This window comes from Platalea leucorodia (assembly GCF_965183815.1).
Source record: "Platalea leucorodia genome assembly, chromosome: 3".
Taxonomy (NCBI): domain Eukaryota; kingdom Metazoa; phylum Chordata; class Aves; order Pelecaniformes; family Threskiornithidae; genus Platalea; species Platalea leucorodia.
In genome coordinates, this window is record NC_138825.1 from 124,560,032 (window position 1) to 124,582,069 (window position 22,038).

Below are 22,038 nucleotides of genomic sequence, written 5' to 3' on the forward strand. Positions count from 1 at the left end.
TGCAATATTATTTGAAGCAGAAAACCTGGGATACTCTCTGTCATAATTGTCCCAAGGATCATGGAATATCCTTTGCTCAGGGATATGTTCAAAAAATGGAGGCAGTGACTATATTAGCAAATTAAACAGCAGCAAGGTACTCCAACTCATCTAGGCAAACTCTTAAAACGTTGACGTGGTCGCTACTTTGGTTTGGTCCAGACCCTGAGAGTCACCAACTGACCATAGACCACTCCTAATCTGCAGCTGGGATGCAACCACCTTGTTTTGTGGGCCAAGAATTTAATACTATGGAAATGGCCAGGTGGACTCTCTTGGCCACTACACAACTTCAAACGCCAATCCTGTGATCCGTCCAAGGTACAGTACCTAGTGATTAAAGTGGGTGTTTGACCACTGCCCGGTATTTTTATACACGTGCAAAAGGAGTGAACTACAGATGCTGAATTAAAAAAATCTAGTGCTTTCTGTCTGCACCACCCTTTGACTCCTACTTAGCAGCAGTGTGGGGTGGGAGAGCTGCTCACCCACTGCCCTTTCTAAATTAACTGAAAGAAATACGGACTTCCCCTGACATGTGAGAGCTTAGTGCCCGTGGCAAAAAAAATGAGTGTCAGAAGGTGATTGATGATACTGTATTTACACTGATAGTAGCTCCTCTCCAGCTCACTGGAGAGAAGGAAATTTAGGAAAAGAACATCCTCTTGGTCAATCTGACATTTGCTGTCATGAAAACTGGACTTCATAACAATGGGAGAACTCAGAAATGAAACTAAAGGAGCAAGAAACTTCTCCACCTGTCATCAAAAGCAATGATAGGCAATTCCTCCCCGCTCTCAGAGCTCAAGACATGAGATGGCTTTCATATGACAGTTGTACCTAGAGTTTCTCTTGTGCTGGCTGCTGGATGCAGTGCTGACAAGCACAAGAAATAAGAAAATAACTTCATGTCCTGTACAGCAACAGACAGAGAGACAAAGTAATTTCCAAAGTTTAAACAAGGAGTTTGTCATTTGAAGTGTCCTAAATCCTGACCCAGTGTCTTACTGATCTGAGCAGAGGCCATATGAATTCAAAGGGAACAGCAGATGCTCAGCATTCCTGATTCTCAGCCCACCTGTCCTGGTTTCAGCTGGGATGGAGTTGATTTTTCTTCCTAGTAGCTGGTATAGTGCTTTGTTTTGGATTTAGTAGGAGAATAATGTTGATAGCACACTGATGGTTTAGTTGTTGCTACGTAGTGCTCACAGTGGGTAAGGACTTTTCAGCTTCCCATGCTCTGCCCGGTGCACAAGAAGCTGGGAGGGGGCACAGCCAGGACAGCTGACCCGGACTGGCCAAAGGGCTATTCCATACCGTATGACATCATGCCCAGTATAGAAACTGGGGGGAGTTGGCCAGGGGGCAGCGATCGCTGCTTGGGGACAGGCTGGGCATCAGTCGGTGGGTGGTGAGCAAGTGTATCACTTGCTTTGTATATTATTATTGTATTATTATATTATTATTATTATTACTATTACTACTATTCTATTTCATTTTACTTCAATTATTAAACTGTTCTTATCTCAACCCACAAGTTTTCTGACTTTCACCCTTCAAATTCTCTCCCCCATCCCACTGGGGTGGGGGGAGCGAGCGAGCGAGCGGCTGTGTGGTGCTTAGTTGCTGGCTGGGGTTAAACCACGACACACCCCAACACAGATTACTTGTAGACCCTCTTTAGTGAACCTGTTGTCCTCCCTGATGGTAAAGTTTCCATTGCGGTTTGCAGCTTTGAATCTTAGCCTGAATCTGACCCATCTTTGAGCCGTTTGCAAGTCAGCAACATCAGCTTGGGTTGCAGAGTGCTGAGGGCAGCAGCCCTGCCTAAGAGATATGGGGATCAGCTCGGAGGACTTGTGTCCAAGCGATGCAGAGCACACAGGCAGTGGCCTCTTGCACCTTCTCCCCCTGGTCCCTGCTCTGCTCTCCAGTCCAGCCCATGCAAATAATTGTGCCAGGCTCAACACGGCATAGCTTTTCACAGCACCACCATTCCTAGCCCACTCAGACAATTCACAGCTATAATAAATCCCCAAAGAGAAAATGGCATCCTTTTTGACAGAGAAAAAACCTAGAGCAAGAAAGCGTTGACTGAACAGTTCACCCCGTATTAAGAATCTCATGGGGGGAAGCCGGGCATAAACATTTGTTTTCTGCCCTTTGAACAACATTTCCCAATTGGTGACCCAATTTTAGGAAACAGAGGTACTCAAGTTCCTGCTGGCACACACAAGTATTGCCCGCATCACCCCAGACATTAACTGATCCGTGGAGGACCCCAAAAGGACATAAAACTGCAGGCTTACCTTAGGTGGGGCAGGAGGAGGTTTACCCCTGTGTTTTGGGTTGCTTCCAGAAGCATGTTTCTCATTGGACATCAGCTGATGTTTGCTCCCGAGCAACCCCATCCTGGAGGGAAGATCAGAAACAACTTTTTAATGAGACTGCTCTTGGGAAAAGGGGCAGGTGCTGAGGGACAAAACAGTCTTCTCTTTCATGAAGAACAAGTTGGAGAATATGAGAATGCAGGGCAATGGGACAGTGGAGAGAAGATTCTAAAATCATTCCGTCTACAGTCCTCCTACTACCTCGGAGCTTGTGAACCCCATAGTTTCTGTTCCCACACAACTCTGGTGCTTCACACTTTGCAGGTGAGGCTCAGACAGACACTATAAGTCATGAGAAAAAAATGAGCACAAATGACTGCTTTGGATATGCCCCCTCTCCAATGCAGAGATCCCCAGCTGACATTGAGCAGATTTGCTCCAGAGCTGGGTAATGCCACATGCTTGCACTGCAGGAGGGTTAAAGAGGGGATGCTGGAGATCCTGGGGGATATCACTGTTCAGACGAACCAGGGCTTCAAGAGCGTCACATAGTCCTTGGACTAAGACCAAGCCCTACCCATGCTGCTCAGTGCCTTTTGTAGGTCATGTCCCTCCCATGCAGCAAGAGCAGCACACAGATGTGGTAGCTATCTGCACGGTACCAGTCCCACCCTTCCTTGTGCTTAAGCAGCACAGACACACGCTCAGCTTGTCCATGAAGACGTGGGTCCTGATGGGACACTTTGGAGGACTGCAAGAAGCTTAGGGAGTCAAATATAGCGTAGCTTGCGTCCATCCTGCCTGTAAAGCATGGGCCTAGGGCTTGACTCAGTTTATCTGCAGTGCCCTCGTACTTTTTCATGTGCCCTGCGGTCTCACAAGGTGTGGGTCTCCCATACAGCGTGGATTATGTTTCTCAGCCGCATATACGTGTCTCAGACATTCTGGACACCTTGAGGAGCATTAGACACAAATGAATCAAACCCTTTCCATGGGCTATCCTCTCATTCACACTAGGGTTTCCACACTTGTGCTTGAAGGCTGGTTTAACTTGCAGCCAAGAAATGTAATTTCATCTCAATACTTCTAGAATAATACTGGATCTGGGTAGCCAAGATAGGCAAACCATGGCAAACTCAGCCTGCTCAGCCCCCTGAAAAAGTAGGGAGCAGCTGAAGTCAGCATTACTGAAGTGCTGTTGGCAAGGATATATGAGGTATCTACACCATCCAGCATGAAAGCCTGCCCCAGCCCTTGCTTTGAACCAAAAGCATTGAAAAGTGTAGGCTACAGGTCCAAAAAAAAAAAAAAACCCAAACCCCCAAATACTTGTAGCTGAGCAAAGACGTGCTGGTTCCTGTTCTTGCCAAAATACCTCAAGGACTGCGATGAACGTGGAGGATCAGGGACTAGAGGCCCAGGGACAATTGTGGTTAGACAGTTCCTCCAAATATCACTGTCCCTGTGTCATGATGTCAGACTCCAACAGATGTGTTCAAAAAAGCTTCCAGCAAACCAGACTTGTGGTAAAAAGGTATTCCAGTAAAAGTAACTTTTTTTGCTTTCTAGCACATATCTAATATTTCAAAAACTGGAACTCTGAAATGAGGTTTCTAACTGAGCCATCCCAATATTTTAAGGTGTTATTTTTTTTAAATGTCTTCTGCCTCCTGCCTCATTTTTATTTTCACTAATAAAGTGAGCAAAATGGGAAAAACTGGTGAAATATTTCAGGATAGCCCAATACACATTTTTTCCCCCCAGTCAAACGTTTTTCAGCATCCAAACCTCTCTGAGCTTTTCTTTGACCTGAGTTTACAGATGGCCCATCCATCTGTACCCAGGTCTCAGCAGTGATCCAGCCACTGACAACACAGTTGGAGGGGAAGTTTCACCCACTGAATCAGCCGCAGCATTTCCTGCAGCAAGTTCATTTTAATTTGGCAGCCTCCCCTCAGGTTGTAACCAAGGTTTAGAAGATCTGGTTGTCATGCAATGGTACATGATTTATTAAGTGAGCTTTTCCCGCTCTTCCACTTGCAAATTGGTGGAAGATAACTTTGTGCCGGGATTTCTGATTTTGAATGGTGTTATTTCCCAGGGTAGTAAGTGGGAGTAGCTGGAGTTCCCTTTTCACCCAGGGAACTGCAAGGTACCATTTTAAGTCAAGGCTGGATGATAGACAAGTTATAGGTACCACTTATTACCAACCATGAAAGGCACAGGGTCTACCTATACGTTGGACATCTATCTATGGTCCTTGTTACTATCTCCCTGGAGCATCTCAGGGTCTTTGATATACTCTGCTCCCAAATGGGAGATAGAGACATGGCAATTGTCATCTTTTCAACAGAGTTAGGGGACGTGAGATATAGCACGAGTTGGCAATATGCTTCGACTGCCAGTCATGTCACCAGGATCATCTTACAAGAGGACTGATAGACCATCTGCAGGATGGTGGATGCACGTTTTGGGATTTCGAGTTGCTCTCAGTGATGGCACTGGTGGGGCACAGTGGGAAAGGGCATGGCAGAAGGTCAAGCTCAGCAAGTCCCATCAGGGGCTTGTGGCCATCCCAACTCCTCTGACAGGGATTTAGAGGAGTGGGGACCGTGCTTTAACCTGTGCATCTCCCCACGGTGCTCCTGTGTCCAGGGGGATGTTGCAACCCCTTTCTGCACCGCGCTGAGACTGAAAGCACCTCTCTGCATGCTTGCACAAGCTGAGCTTTCAGCCTGCATGCATGTGTCGAAGACACATCTGTGCAAAGCTGCACAGAGAAGTGAACAGCATGTCCCAGCATGGGTGGGAAATGGAACCGGGGAAAAGTCTCCCACAAAAGTCACTCGCTCCCACCCACGCACAACAGACATTAGCACAGCTCTGGGTATTCACAGTCCCTACGATATCCACCAGTCATGCTCTCCAGGTTGCCTCTGCAACCTTCGGCAGCCAATGCGACCATCCTTCATGCCAGCAGGTGCTATACAAAATCCCAAAATAGCACTGCAGACAAATGTCAGATGCGGAGAGCTACTGGTGAGCTCCCAGCCCACAGCTGGTGGAGTTGTCCTTTTTTAAAATATAATTTTTTTTTTTCCAAAAAAGGTGGCTGAGTTGAACGCACATTGTTCCACAGTGTTTCTGCTTCTGATTAATGTTTTTTTAAAATTAGCTTCACAAAAAAAAAAAATTGAGAAAAGTAACGGATAGTAGTTCTCCCAGCTTTATTTTTTTTTTCCCCCAGTGGAAGAGAGCACTGGGGAGAAAACAGTAACTTAGAAAAGCACAAAAATTTCCTTTTGTGAATTTACAGGTATTCACATCTAAAAATATTTGTTTATATTTAATTACTGAAAGTGGGGAAACTTGTTTCCTCAACTGTACTCAAGTTAAAAAAAGTAAGATAAAACAAGTTCTTTTTAAAGCAACCAGAAATCAAAATGGAACAAAAAATGTTTAAGGCAACACAAAATTTTTCTGTATGCTTGAAAAGTTTTAGCAAAAAATAGTCCAGCGTAGCTGCTGCTAAGTTTTGAGTAAAAATATTTGACACAGAAGTCTTCCTGGGAGAGTCAAGCAAGGCTTTGCTGAAGAAGTCAATAGACACCAGGACGATGAGCTCTGTGTAGCAACCAGCTCTGAACGGGTGTGGGACAGACACGCAGGTCACAGGAACACTGGATGCTTGTATAGGACCTCTAAAACATGCCGTGTGTCCTGTGTTGTACGGCGATAGAAGGTAATTTTAGTAACCTTCAGAGGGGCAGTTGAGGTGACATTTTGGCTACCAAGAGCTGTATGCAGGTACGGATGTTCCCGTGACAACAGACCAAGGGGAGGTCTTCTGAAGATCCCACCACAAGGCCCTGCTCCATCAGTGCTTTTGCTGGCATTTGGATGACATCTTCGTGGTAGAGAGGAGAGGATGTGACTAAATGTCCTATTGCTCCCCCATCTTCAAAGAGGATCAGAGAACCTTCAAGGTCAAGTTGGACGGGGCTCTGAGCAACCTGATCCAGTTGAAGATGTCCCTGCTCATTGCAGGGGGGTTGGACTAGATGGCCTTTAAAGGTCCCTTCCAACCCAAACTATTCTATGATTCTATGAACATACCCTACAGGAACAACCCATCAAGCTGAACCTGGAACTCCAGGGGACCAAGCTCCAGTAGAGATGGGCGCAAGTCTTTGCTAACTGCAGGGTTTGGAGACCTGCCTTGCACCTGTGTTTGGCCTGATTTGAGTGCCCAGAGTGGGCTAAAGCAAACAGGACGGTGTCGAATTGAACCTGCTGGATGCACTTACTCCTTTTGTTGCAGCAGATCAGAAGGTAGGATGGAGGTACCTGGGCTAAGTCAGGCGCTGCAAGCGTGGACTTATTACTCATCCCATCTTTACCGTAAGCAGCCCTGCACCATGGGCACACCATCTACTGCGGTTGGCTGGTTTCCGCTACCAGAGCAAGAGAGCTCAGAAGTTGTTTCTGATGTGAATGCAGCAATGTCTTCTGCAACAGGGATGTGGATGACACAGAAAATTGGCCTTGGGATTGCATGGGTGGGCACGGGGAAAAAAACAAGACAGAATCTAGCAGAAAAACAGAAGTCTCAGCTCATGATTTGCCTCACCCCCATGAAACTGTGCCATGGAAAAATAGGTTAAGACCTGAACAAGCCAATAGTGTTTCACTGTGAGGGCAGCTCCAAAAAACCCCCAAGCCCAGCGAAATCACAAAATGACCCCCCTTTCCGTTCAGATTCTAGGGTGGGTCCAACAAAGTGTTTTTATAGTTTACCAAGATTAGATATTTCACTTCATTTTAAAACTTCAGAATGTCTTTTTTAAGAAAACACATTTTAAAAGGAAATGGCATTAAAAGCCCTAAAAAATTACTTTGAAAATGCACATATAGACAATTATGAAGGGTTTTAAATGCTGAATTTCTCTTTGTGTGTCCTCCCCCTACCATAAAGTATTGCTGAAAGCAACTCATTTTGCATACAATAATTTAATTATTCCAGATTTTCATTTCTGCATCAGTGAGGAGCAAAAAAGTTCAGTAGAAAAAAAAATTCCCCCAGTTCTAGGCACATCCCAGATGCATTAAATTGTCTTTCCTCAATAAAATAGCTCTTCAATACATTTCTCGACCTCGCACCCTTGGATTGCTTTGCAAGACACAAAGCTGGAGAATTACTGATCTTGGTGAGATCGGCTACTTAAATAAGAATGAAGATTTGCTACCGAAGTGTTTTTCTGCTGTGACTGTTTTCTAATTTTGCCGGGTTTTGGTCAAGTTCTTTTTTCTTTTTTTTTTTTTTTTTTTAAATAATTAGTGGCTTTGTTGCTAAGTACTGACCATGCAGAAGGTCTTTCTCAGAGACACAAGGTGGAGGCTACGGCCACCGTCCTCGAGGACACAGTGGCCAAAGTCTTGTTGAAGACCCCTCCCTGCAAGTGGGAGGGCAGCGAGGCTTCGCTGATGATACACACAGCGCTGGGTCTGCAGCTAACATCAGGGGGATTTTCATAGCCAAAAGCTGCTGCTCAGTAGGACCAGGCTGTGTGAGGAGGAATTACAGCAATGTGAAAAGTCCCCGTGAAGACCTGGAGAGCCTGGAGAAAGAAGCATCATGGTTTTTGCTGCGGAGTGAAGCAGATGTCTGGCTTGCATGTTGCATCCTTGCTGGAGAACCGGGAATATCCTACGGGCAATGTTCAGATCCCATCCAGTCCTGATCCTTGTTGGATAAATATACCAAGATGTATTTGTTTTTGCATTGAGGCCTCTTTCAAACTCTCTGGCCTGTGTAAAAGGTCTTTGAGGGAACATGAAGGGCAACCCCCAGGAGCAGCCAGACTCCCCAGCTAATGCTGGTGAGGTGCTAATGTTGGTGCTGCGCTGCTTCAGGCCCCAGTCTCGAGCACAGCCAGTGTGGCCAAACTGGCCTCAGCAATGTCTGTCCCCTACCAGCCCAGGACAGCTGGAGGACAAATCCAGGAGCTCTGCGCTCCTGTGATTTACCCCTCGGTGAGGGGTATGCATTGCAGAAATGAGATCGGAGACCACTGGCTTATTTTGGGATCTCTTGCTACAATCAAATTTTGGCCAGCTTGACATTTCCATTGCAACATAAATCTGCCCTGAATCTACTGTCTTTCTTAAGCCATGCTTTGCAGGTGAACCTGGCCCAAGCAAATGAACCAAGCAGAAAATCCGGCTGTTTCAGGCCTTTCTGAAGTGCTGGGACACCCTGTCGGAGAAGGCTGTGTGTGAGGCTGGGGGGTGGGAGCGCACAGATTTCCAGGACCCTGAGTTTAAGCAGATGCAAAAAGTTTCTTGACGGTGGGGGGGGAGATAATAAAAGCTTCTTGCTCTCTCCAGAAGTAGAAAACAGCCGCCTGTTGCCAGAGTGGTCGTTTGCTAATCATAACATCTGTCTGGAGGAAAAACGCCTGCTTACATTGAGCATTGCGCCCTGCTGGAACCTGGCAGATGCTTGGCTGAGCTGCAAGAGGCTGTGGGCCAGGAAGCAGAGTCAGGGCTCGGGGTCCCAGAGAGGGGAAGAGCAGGAGGGCAGACATGTTTTCCTCATGGATGGGGAGGGAATGGGGATGTCTAATGGGATGTCAGCTGGGAATGGCTCTGCAAGACCTGAGGTCCTGCAGCACAGGGAGGTGGGATGCACTGGAGGGGGGAAGGAGGAGGATGGGGCCAGGAGAAGCAGGCACATCTCTTTGGGTACCTGGATCATCTCTGGGGTCCTTCAGGTGTGAGAGGTCTTATCACAAAATTGCATTGGTCAATGGCAATTTCTGTAGTGGCTGGAATTTCAACCCAAATTTCAACCCAAATCTATCTGGTGCCCAAAGTGTGCGTGGGCCAGACTTGTGGATGGGCTATAGGCAAGTTGGAGCACAGCAGGGAGAAGTCGTCTCTGAAGGCCACCCCTAACTGAGGTCTAAGTCCCATGGAAGTGGGTGCAGTCCATGCTCACGTGGCCAAAGTGCATGATGCTCTGTTTCACAGTGCTTTGTGGGCACATCACGGTGGTCTGTAGGGATGTGGGGAGGTCCTGGGGCACAGCCCTGGGGACATGAGGAGATGGATGGGACGTCCTTCCGCATCTCTACATGTGCCCATGCACATTTCTGCCCTGGGAAAGGCCCTTCCTGGAGGCCTTGCATCCCAGCGGTTGCCTTTTGCTAGCAAGGGGACAGCATTTGTTGGGACCTGCTAGCCATGACCCAGGAGGAGCAATGAAGCTGGTGGCAGGCTGGTGCTCAGGCATTCGATGCTGTCAAAGACCCTCTCCTTGCGTCAGATCTCGGAGGGAACGATGCTCCCTCCCACCATCCTCAGATGAGGCAAAGGGCTGTAGGGAAAGATGTACAACTCCAGTTCCCCACCTGAACACCTCCAACCATTTGGAAAGACATATCAGAAATAGCGACTAGATGCAAAGCCCTTCCCCTGCTTATCACAGCTGTGTCCAGCTCCAGACAGCTTTCCCCACACATATACACTCTCTTCCCCCCCAAGCCCGGGCATTTACTCGTCCTCCTCTCCTTTTGCAGTAAATCAAGGGAACAGCATCCCTGCAAACCATCCCTCGGGGCTGGATCTGAGCAGTCGCTGCGTAGTGCCCCCATCATCTCTCTACCCCACAGATCTTGGGGAAGTGGAACAGGGCAGGGAGGGCATCATGTGAAGGAGGAATGGGAGAGAGGAAGACGACAGAGAAAAACCTGCTGGGCTTCTTCCCACCCTCAAGGGAATGGGGATGGGTGTGGGAAGTTCCCTACTTGCCTGCTTCCTAGGCAGCTGCTCCTGGAGACACGATCCGAGGACGGACGAACCACTGCTCCGACCCATGACAGATGCTCCATGGGGCTGAGGGCCCTTGCAGAATTTCTCTGTTAGAGGCCTCTGGGTCCCACGGCATCCACACCATCCATGGGACCGACTGCTTTGAATGCTACACCCCCAGATTGCAGGAGCAGCCTGATTTTGCAAATGCTTTTAATGGGCTTTCTTTTTTTAATCAGGTCTTTGTGTCAGAACTGACTCTTTCCTTCCCCCCAAGGATTCCTTGCTCTATTTTGAATATAAAAATGATCATCTGGGAGGGGGTGGGAGTTGCACTTCCCATACAACCTGGCCAATGAAAATAGCAATGAGGAAGGCGAGAAACCCAAAGAGAATCCAGACACAAAACCCAGCAAAACCCACAGGCTATTAACAGCTGTCATTAAAAACAGCTACAATGACTGTGAATGGGTTGTGTTTCCACTATGCAAACCACCAAATTTTAGGAAACAGCTGAACAAACTGGCTTTGCAGTGATCTTTCCTTTCTGTGATTAAAAAAAGACCTTTTTCAGATGAAACGCATCTGTCTTGTTCCAGTGAACCCCAACCCTCTATGAACCTACTCAACCATAGCGCTGAGGAGGCAGCATGGTCTAACGAATGAAGACCTGGACAGGGACTTGTGGGTGACTCTGAGGAAGTGACTTTCTCGTTCTTCCTCAGCACGTTCGATAGGGAGACTGAAACGTCTCTCTCTTAGGAACTAAATGTTGTATAAGAAGCGAGATTTGTTTCTACAGACTCCTGAGGCTTCCCGTAGGGTGCATAAAGAGCTGGCTTCTCCAGGGCATTTTCAGTGTATTTGTTTAAGCTGTTGCAGTGATGAGGCCCCCCAAAAAACACTGTGTAAACCTCTGTGGGTAATGGCATGACGTCATTTTTGCATTATGTGGGGCAGCAGGAGGGAAGGGACTCTTGGTCTCAGCCACCTCAAGGCTGGAATGACATCATGTAGTTTGCATTTCGGCTGCTCTCACTGAGAAGGACAAACACAAGCCAACATCTGCAGCGTGTGATGCACAACCTAAAGGTCGCTCACACGCTGGTGATGTTGTTTACAGGAGGAAAGGCTTCACAGAGCAGATCTAAGCTGGGGTCAAGGCAAAGGACCTTTACCAGCCATAAAACCCAAGGACAAGATGAGACTGACTGAGGACATGATGCTGTGTGAGATGGGAGCAGTTGCTCCAGGATGCACGTGCCTGATGCCCCAGCACTGCTCATGGGGCTGTGAAGTGCCCTCCCCAGTAAACCCCCACCAGACACATGGCATGGAAATCAGCCTTAGCTCTGCAACTGCTCTGTGCTCCTGACAAAGGAAGAAAACCCCGTAGAGGGCTGCAAGGCTGTCTGGGCCATAAGCAGGGGTCTGTGATTGCTCGGGGGTCACACCATGCCCCTTACCTTAGAGGGTCAGTGCAGTGTGCTCTGAAGACAACCAGGACAGACACCCACCCCATCACCCCTCGGCCAGGTGTGCTGCAGAGTCAGGCCTGCCGTTTGCATACCAAGGAGATAGAGAAATAAGGAAGCCCTTGCAGATTCGTCAGACTTCTCCCTTGCTGGCTTGCATTTTGCCTGCTCAGTTCTCCTCCAGCTAAGGGCAGGGGAGAGAGATGGAGGTGGTCGGGTTGGGGCTGGGGAAGGAGAGGACAGCTTCAGGGTTAGCTGGAGTGCTTTGAGCTTTAGGGCAGGGGCTCACCCTTTGGTGGAGAGCGCATCTGAGGTACCTGACCTCTCTTTGCTAAGCAAGCTTCAGTTCCTATTCCTATGAAAAGGGAAGTTGCTTTTTTAGAAAGTTGCTTGTCATCCACCGCTGGGGTAGGAAGGAGGAGCTACCATGAGGTGCAGCAAAGGCTTAGAAATAAGCTAGTGGCTGCCAAGTCATCTTGGGAAACAGGGCGATAGTGCGACAGCTCCAGACAGAAGATTGCTTTTGATTTGAGACACACTCCCGATGCTGACAGTGGGGAAACCCAGCAGCTGCAGCCAGGCTGCTGCAAAGATCCTTCCAGTGATGGTCACGGCTCGAGCAGCTCAGAAGTAAGAAGTAAAAATAAAAAAGGATTAGATATGATGTGGTCTGCCTATTGCATCCCAGGGAGGTTTTTTGGTATCTAAGATACCCTGGCTGTGCCCCTGCATGTCAGCTGGGGCACATCCCTTCATCCTTGTGCCTCCTCAGTTTCCTCCAGGCTGGCCATCTCATGGCCATGAGATGAGACCTGGAATCAAGAAGCCCAGGCAGTGAGTGCCCTTCTGCAATTTGCTTACTCAGAAATCATGAAGCAACAGCCCAGGGATGTCCTTTGAAAGCAGCTGGAGGGAGACCACTGAGAAAGCATGTGAAAAAGGGCACTAAAAAGAGAGAAAGTCTCTCATATGCAGCTCCCTGGTCACTCCAGATGAACCCCTGCTTCCCTGACCTGAAAGTGCAGGCTGTAATCTCACCCCGCTGAGTAGGGTCTGTCTGGCAGTTGTTTCCACCCCGTTTTCATACATCAGTCCCCAGATGTTCTCCAGTATCTTTGCAGACCTCTACACGAGGTGCAAACCCGAGGTTGGCTTGCCTCTACTACCTTTTACAGTTCCCTATAAGACATGCATGGAGATCAGAGGTCCAGCCTATGCGGTAAATCCCCATGGGCTTGCCCATAAGAAAGACCTCTAGAACCCACCGCTCCACAGGATGTGGAAAGGGACCAGAAAATGTGGCAGCCTCCCTCCAGATGACCCACAGCCCACCAGGATGACCCCACAGCCAGACACCTACACCGGTGGCCCGCTGCACAGCCTCCTTCTGCAGCAGTGCCCACTCCCACTGCATTTTATCCAGTTTGCTCAGAACCAAAAGTGTTCCTGTTAAGGTATCTGCTGCAGAGGTGACTCCGGCTTTGATCTGAAACCACCAAGTGGGATGAAGGCACCTCTCCTCTTCCAGCTGGCCCCCAGGGCTGCTTCCCTATACTGCTGCTGTGAAAACTGGGCAGCTCATTCCCTCCAGATGTTGTTTTCATGGTCTGGCCATGTTTTTCTTCCCTGTTAGGAACAAGTAGCCTAATTTACCATCTGAACCTCTCTGTTTCCATTCCTCTAGCAGATTAAAAGCTTATTTAGTGGAATGTACTGCTGTTCCTGGAAGATGCTGACGCATTATAACCAAGCCACCAGCCGCCATTTTGAGCACTTAGGCTTTCGGAGCTCTCTGAGGCAGCATCTCGACTAGTAAAACAGGCAATATCGGGGCTCGCTCTCCCACCCTTCAAAATTAGGTGGCTGCATCCAAACCCCTTGTAGTCCCCATCCCATGCTAGCTCCTGGACTGTGTTTAGGAAAGTCTAGCCTGATTGCTCAGGTTGCACTGCCTGCCTGTTGGGTCTCTGCTTTCCAAGAGACAGGCTGTCCCTTTTCCCCTGATTTACTATCCTAAACATGTCACCTTGTTTGGGATGACACTCAGACACAGGCACCTTGTGTAGCCTCAGCTACCAGACCATCCCAAGCGCAGGGTGGTGATGGGCTCCCTCTTATTTCACTATTGTAATTTATTGTTGAATCCTGTGGGCATTGCAGGGCTATCTCGAGGCACTGGGATAAAAATGCAGCAGTGGCTTTGGCTGATAGTAACTGGGAGATATTCTGCTAGTAGGGACCACAAAGAGATTTTGTCTGGCCCCAGTTAGGAAAAGCCTTTTTGGAGGAAGAAAGTGACTTTTTTTCTTTTTCTTCTTCTCACATATAAACAAGAGAACTAATGAGGAGAAATGCAAACATTTTACAACAGACACTTTTCTGGTGACCTCACGGAAGTGTGAATTTCCACTGCCCAGAATCAGTACAACCGCTTGCAGAAAATAGCCACTGGAGAAGCATCTAGCACAGCCCTCTGCCCTGAGGCAGGATCGGCTCTCACAAAACCTTGCTGGAGGAGCGTGTGGTCCTTGCTCCCAAAAGTATGCCCATGCTGGGCATGATTGTGCTGATTCTTCTCTCCTACCCACACCAATCCTCCCTGCCAGGCTGCCTCTACACTGCTCACACCAGGCCTATTCTTGGCTACTTGCAGCAGCCAAGACCCTGCCTCAATAATATTTCCCTTTTAATGCTAGTAAAGGAAAAAAAATACAACATTTTTTAATCCATTATTGAAAATTAGAAGACAAGCTTGACTTTCAGAATTAAAACAATATTCAAACTTCCCTATGGTGCTCAAAGGAGACAGAAACGCGGCAGAACAAGGCCAAACCTTGCAACCAGGTCTAGTGCAGAAGTCATCATTTACAGCACAGAAGTGATGGTGCTGATCCACTCCCAGACTACCTCGTCTTTGATCGGGTCTAATTCTATTGCATCAGAGCCAGAAGAAATCTTGTTTCCTCAAGTTTCTTGCTTTGCCAGTGTCCAGACTCTCACTAGCATCAGCAGGACAGGCTGATGTCCATGCAGTACTGCATTTAAACATCCAGGATTTCCTCCCACCTGGCTAAGACCTCTCTTGTACAGAGTCCCAAATTCACGATTCCTTTCTGTGCGCGGTTTTAATTCATTGGTAGCCGACCCAGTGACTTTTACACAGAATGTTTTTTCCCCACTTTTCGACCAAAATTTCCAGGAAAAAAAGCATTCTATAGGAAATCACCACCCTTGAAAATGTTCTGTCACAAAAACGCCATGTATATTGGCATCTTTCACTGGAAAAACTAACTCCCCATGCAAGTTTGCTATATTAATGTCTCAAGCCGCTGCGGTTTTCTTCCTGTTCTTCTAAAATGGTGAAGGCCAAATACGTAAGAGAGAGCCGGGAAAAACACATGAGATAAAAGTCAAGTTAAAGCTTTTATATCAATTTCTCCATTTGCTTAGTATGACCTTAATTCTCCCTCCTTCCATCATGTATTGCCGGTGATGCCTTGATTTTTCCATAGATCAAATTTAACCTCTCTTCAAAGCCCACTTCTCAACATCATCCTCCCATACATGTATTTTGAGATGTTCTGCCCCAAATTTTCATGGTTCCAAGCCATTCATCATTAGCAGCTATTCACATAATTGTGGATGCCGTCATGGCTTGGGTGTTGGGCAGGCAACCGGCTGGGCTGAAAGAAGCCCCGCAGCTCATCTGCCCACAGCATTTTGTCAAGGTTTTTCTTTCCCACCCCAGGGTTTCATGGAGAAGAGGGGTACCTTCTTATGCGGACACCTCGTGTGACCTGACGGTCCTTTGCCACTAGCCACCATAACCCAGGGAACCACAGAGTTCTGAGAAAAGGGGAGGCTGTGACCTTCTGTGCACGAGGATACACCATAATGTAGTAAATTGGGACCCCGGGGACCTGGGCACAGGGCCAATCGCCTCTTTTGCCTCTTGGCCATAAGGACCCTTAAGCAGACGGCACAAAGAGTTTTTGCAACCAAACTTCATCCACCAAAACTGTTGCATATTCAACCATCAGTAAGGCAGAACAGACATCCCGGACAACCGAATAATTTTTCACTCTTCTCCCCTCATTAGGTAGCAAAAGATTAATTTGTAAACCATGTGTTTTCTATTTCTGCTGTCTCCTACGTGCCTGACACACAGCACCCGAGGGGTCCTGCACACTGCTTTTTGATCAGCAACACATTTCATGGTTTCCAGAGGAGTAGAAATGATCAGAGAGATTTGGTCAAATTTGAAGAATAATTTCGTAAATAAACAAAGAGGCAGAAATGCAGCAGAGAGATTTTGAAAAGCACATTTCACTTCGGAAGTCACATATATTTTGCAGGATAGCAGAAATGTAGGGCTGGCCTCTACAAGGTCATTAATCTGGTGGACCTACATTGCATCTGAGAGACTACCTAACTTGCGCTTCAAAGCTTTCAATGATGCAAATTCCCACTGCTCCCAATCAGTCTATCCCAGCCCTTCAACTCCCATGGCCTTAAAATGACTTCCTAATGATTAGCGCTAATTTCCTTCACCTACAACTGCTTGCCCTGCCCATGGTGGACAAGAAGTTTATTCCTTCCTTCTTCGCAGTTGCTCCAGCAAATGAAGCAACGTTTCTTCTTGCAAAAATTCCTCATTGATCACACTTTCCACACCTTTCCTCAACTGTATCCCTCTCCTTTGGGCATTTATTTGGGTTTGGAAGTTTGAATAGGCAAGCCCACAATGTTTTCCGAATTAAAATTGACCAACATTAACAAAAGCAAAATTGCTCTGTAAAACCGCAGAAACATTGTTCTCCCACTCAGTTGCAACATTTTCTGGAAGAAAATTATAATTAGAAACCTATTTTTTATTTCAACACAAGGAGCTGCTGTGGTTTGAGTTTTGTTTTTTGGGGGGGATATTTTTGACTGGCCAATGAAATGAACTCACGTGGATTTAACCCTGATATGGAAAACAGGCTGACCTGTAAGAAGCACATGGCTTGTCCAGGATGACATACTGGAGGTCCGGTTTACGTTCGTATTGCGTATGTTGCGCCTTAACATTTATGTTTAAGCAATAACCGCGACTCTGTATATCCTGTTTTGTACAGGGATGTACTTTCTTTTGAGGTTCACAGTGATGTCCAGCAGTGCAGCCACTTCTTCCACAATGAGTAGCAGGACCCTGAGGCTGTAATCTGTTGCCAAAACCTCTGCCAAGGGGGAATTACATCCTTTTTTTAATCCAAAACCTCTGCCAAGGGGGAATTGCATCCTTTTTTACTCCCCTCAGCTACTTCTAATCTTGCAATGTGGTGCTGACCTAACGAGAACGCTGACTTGCACCACGTAAAATGAAGTCGTGAATGGAAATTTTGGGGCTGCCGAGGGCTCCAGCAGGATTTAGCCCCAGGTATCTTGCTAAATTCTTGCCCGTGATTGAACACTGTGGGCCTGCAGGAAATGATTAACTACAGGGGAGCTCACCCACATGGAGTCAACGCTTGGTTGCCTCCAGAGTCTTGTCAACTGCGGAAGAGCAGTGAGGAAACTCCCTTTTTAACATAGAGAGAATGGAAAGAACGAGGGGAAGGAAGAAAGACAAATAATAATGGAGTAATAGTGTGCCCAAGTGCTCCTACTCTGCTCAACACAGTGCCATGACCCTCGTGAAATCCACGGTGCCCTGTTTCCACACCTGACTGAGATGACAAAAAGCCTTGTCTGCACCTAAATACAGCCTCAAGACCTTTTTGGATTCTGATGTGCCCATACAGGTGCCACTGAGAATTAAAGGCTGAAAGGTCAGTCAAGAGGAAAGACACAAAACAGAAATAAAAGAGCTTATACCCTTGTCTGAAATGGACGCACAGCCCAAATTGTGCAGAAGTAGGATGCTCAGCCTGGGATATCATGGGCTTATTTAACAGGGGCTGGGGAGCGCAGCATCTCAGCTGAGAGCCCGGGGTATAAATGCATGCCAGAACACCCCATGCTGATTAAGCTGAACATGGAAAATTATTAGAAAAGCAGATAAAGAAAGACAGAATCATAGAATTGTTAAGGTTGGAAAAGACCTTTAAGATCATCAAGTCCAACCATTAACCCAGCACTGCCAAGTCCACCACTAAACCATGCCCCTCAGCACCACATCTACCCAGATTTTAAATACCTCCAGGGATGGGGACTCAACCACTTCCCCGGGCAGCCTGTGCCAGGGCCTGACAGCCCTTTCGGTGAAGAAATTTTTCCTAATATCCAGCCTAAACCTGCCCTGGTGCAACTTGAGGCCGTTCCCTCTCGTCCTATCACTTGTTACTTGGGAGAAGAGATGGCCCCGCACCTCGCTACAACCTCCTTTCAGGTAGTTGTAGAGATCAGTAGCACCTTTGCAAAATTTTCACTTAAATATGTCTTGGGTCTTTCCTCCTCCATCAGAAAATTCAGCCTTTGACTTTGCAACCCTTAAGGTGCAGCGATAGCTCTGTTTTAGCAGAGCAAAATAAGAATGGGCCAGAAGATTTTTTCACAGATTTTTGTGCATCAGTATAATGATAATGCTTCAGGAGGTCTGGGAGAAAAAGCAAAATGTGGGCAAGAAATCACAAGCTCCGCAGCCCTCAAATCTTCTGATGAAAATTACTTAAACCTTGTCAGAATGACTAATGGAGCGTATTAATGAGAGTGCCTTTGCTGCCCTGCAGCTGTCCTTTTTTCTTCTTAATTTCAATCTACCTTCTCTTTTCCAGCACGTACCAGAGACGGGACCACGTGTGCGTGCTCTGCACAGAGCAGGAACCATTGCTGCTGACAGTGTGCACACCTTGTCCTGATTTTGCACTTCTAAAGATCCATAATCAATTAAATATCACAGCAGCCCTGCAAGAAAGACAAGAAATGCCCCCATTTCACAGGTAGGGTAACTGAAGCACCTTGAAGAGCATTGCCTTGCCAGGCAGTGCTTGCCACAAAGCTCCGAGAAAACAACTGAGGAGGTCCGAGATGCAAATACCCCACAACCCTGCAGCTGCCCTTCCCTCCCAGAAGTGATACAGCAAACAAGGTGGCTTCTGAGATATCCAGGCTCCAAGTTAGAGCACTGTGGAATTTTGAGTCTGGACTAAATTTTAATCAAGAATGAAAGTTATGGACTTAGCGTGGACGAGAAGTGACAGGGGGAGAAGCAGTAAGTCCATCCTTCCTATAACTCCACTGGAGATCTCCAATTTGCCAGAAACTTTGTCCACAACCGGTATTAACCTGAGACTGGTTTTACCAGCTTCAACGGAGGAGCTGGTGAAAACAAAATCTTACCTCCAAGGAGACCATCCAACCCGTCTGTGGGGCAAAAGAAAACAAATATCCTCAGCCCCAAATGTGCCTCTTGGCAGAAGGGGAATTAAAGTCTCAGTCCTTCTCTGCACTGTACGTAGCATCCATGGGTTCAAATCAGCAAGAGTTGCTGAGTTGGAGCCCGAGAATCCAAGCTTCCACCTTCCCTTAAATTCTCTCTCATCTCCAAGGAATTCAGCTGGAAGAAGCTCATTCACCCCTTGCTATTTAAAGGGCTTTCACCTACTTTTTTTAAGATGAAGAGATTGATCTGTGCCCAAGAGACACCTGCCGGGTCAACGTCTGACTTAAAGCATCAGTCCCACCTCAGAGACCCGATTTCAGCACTGAGACACTGCCAGAAAGAAAGAAGGAGATGCACCCTGCCCCAGCCTGTGGCAGCCCATTCCCTTGAATAACCCACTCCAAATTTTTAAGGGCTTAATTACCGCCAGGCCATAGACAATAACCAGAGATGGGCCAAATCTTTAAATGCTCTAAGGGGATGTACGCAGTGGAGGTCCAGGGAATAAAAAGGCAGCAGAAATGAAGCAAAGTTGCTGGAAAATCATTTGCACTTACCTGGAGAGTCCTATGTTCAGATTAAATCATATCCTTCTCGATCCTAGTTGTCCGCCAGAGTTAAAAAATCCCTTGCAGAGTGCGTACTTAAGAACATAAGCTCGTCTTGATAAGTTTTAATCCTTAGAGCACGTAGAAAGAGAAACCCTAATTCTTCTTGGCGCTGTCAGTTGACTGCTGTTAGTGGTTTCCTGTCGACAACAGCTGAATGACAAATCGAACTGGTTTGTTACACTTATAGCAATTAAAGGCTGGTAGTATAACCACACTGCTCATTTAGCGCTAATGTTAGCACGGTGTCTACCTTAAAAGAACCGTTACCCGCAGAGGCTCGGTGGGCTATAAAAAGTACGGTCCCACTGCAAACGATGCCCTGAATCACTCTCATTCAGGCTGGTGTGAGTTGAAAGTCATCCCCTGGAGCCACAGGGTGTAAAACTGGTCTGCAAATGGGAGGAGAAATATGGGTCCTTGAGTTTTCTAGATTGGCCCATTCACAGCTAAAAGGAGTCTGAACCAATAGCAGTGGTGGAGATATTTATTGCATGCACTTAACCTTTGGGAGAGTTTATCTCCAGACAGGTTCTAGTCTGAACAGTTTCCCCTTTTGCAATCATCTAGGTTATGGTGCTGTAATCTTACTCACTTTCCATTTGAGGTTCTGTTTCTGCTTAAAATCTCATCTAAAGAGAGTGGTTGTGTTCCTCCTCAGAGCTGGCTGCCTTTCGGCAATGAGTACAAGACAGCTGATGCTAGTTAGGGCACAGGGGGGAAGAGAGATATGGGAGACAGCTGACAGCACATCCTGATATCTCTTTATCGCTTGTATGTAAGATCTTGTAAGATCTGCCTTCCCTCTGTTTTGTGCAATTAGCTACTTGCTGTATTGCAAAAAGCTTTGCCTGGGCTGAACACCCAGTGCCCACCTGGAGCTGTTGTGGGCAGGGATCAGCTCAGATCTCGCTACGCTGGTGCATGCCGGTGCCTGCTATCTTCAAGGGTCTTTGGGCACAGCTTTGTTTCCAACCATGCGATACCATGAAGCTCCATCGTTCTTGTTTCCACCCTCATCAGCAGGGTTTCAGACCCACCAACCCACCTGAAGGCCAGGAAGCTGATGTGTGTCACCTGCTGATCCTGCTGGTTTTTGGATAGAGCCTCTGTCACATCAAGACAAGCAGAAACGCAAGTCAGCCAAAGCTTCATCAAACAGGATGACAGGGATCTTGCCTGAAGATGGTTGAATGATGGGCTGTTTATCAACTCTTTTTTGAGATGAGGGATGACAACTTTATGTAAGAGAAGGTTGAATTTTGGGTGTCAGTCCTGCAGCTTTAGGTAGCATCGTTGGCTGAGATAACAGCCTCCTGTGGATGGCTGTCTGGGGGATGGGGACAACCTCCCAACTATGGATCTCTCTGGAACAGTGGTCATCAGGAGCGTTGCAAATGTTTGATTTTATGGTTCATTCACTAGGCTGAAAAAACAGCAAAGCAGAAGAATCTCACAAGCAACAACGCTTCACTTTTTATTTCATTTTAATGTGCAAAATTCTGTCAAATTTGTCCAAGAACATGAGAAATCAAACTGAAAAAAAAGTCAAAATCAATCAGTCATCTTTCATTTTTTGCCCTAAGCTGAAGCTATTGTCCAGACTCAGTTTCTCAAGCCACCAAGGGTTGAAGTGAAACTGTGTTTTCTGACAATCAATCAGCTACAAATCCAAGATATTTCACCCAGCTTTTGTCATGGGAGCAACCAGAAATAGACTCTGACACCGAGGGGGGTGACAAGGACAGGGACACTGCAGCTTGCCTCTTCATCATTCATTTCATAGAATCATAGAATTACAGAATTATAGAATTGTTAAGGTTGGAAAAGACCCTTAAGATCATTGAGTCCAATCATTAACCCAGCACTGCCAAGCCCACCACTAAACCATGTTCTCAAGCACCACATCTCCCCGTCTTTTAAATCCCTCCAGGGATGGGGACTCAACCACTGCCCTGGGCAGCCTGGGCCAGGGCCTGACTGCCCTTTCGGTGAAGAAGTTTTTCCTAATATCCAACCTAAACTTCCCCTGGCACAAACCCAACCTATAGCAGATATCTGAGATGGCCTTTCCTTACTTTTCCCTTCTTGGCTCAGGAAGCTAAGGAAGTGAGTTGAGTGTAAAACCAGAATTTTTTAACTGAGGTTTGGGGAGATGGTGTCCCCTCAAGATGCCTCCACTCTTGTGTTTTTCAGTGAAGATGCTTTACTGGGTAGCCAGGTAAGATCAGAAAGGGAATTTGGGGTTCACTAGCAGTTCTGGAAAATAATTTACAACAAGTATTTTGGGTGAAAGTGGAACTCAAATCCTTTGCCCAGCAAAGTAGACAGGTGGAAAAAACTGCATGTAAGTCCTTAGATTTTAAATCTCAGCAGCAAACTATGGGTCGCTGCAATTAATTGGATTAGCA

At 47.0% G+C, this 22,038-nt stretch overlaps 1 protein-coding gene across 1 annotated transcript in view; it reads right to left on the reverse strand.

Annotated features, from left to right (window-relative positions):
• BLK (BLK proto-oncogene, Src family tyrosine kinase) overlaps positions 1-19,792 on the reverse strand; it is a 45,242-nt gene extending 25,450 nt beyond the window's left edge. The window contains exons 1-2 of the mRNA XM_082307830.1: positions 19,577-19,792; positions 2,349-2,451 (exon numbers count right to left, since the gene is read on the reverse strand). Coding sequence (XP_082163956.1) covers positions 2,349-2,450 — 102 coding nt within the window. The 5' untranslated portion in view covers position 2,451; positions 19,577-19,792. The remainder of the gene's footprint in view (positions 1-2,348; positions 2,452-19,576) is intronic.
• Between the last annotated feature and the right edge of the window lie 2,246 nt (positions 19,793-22,038).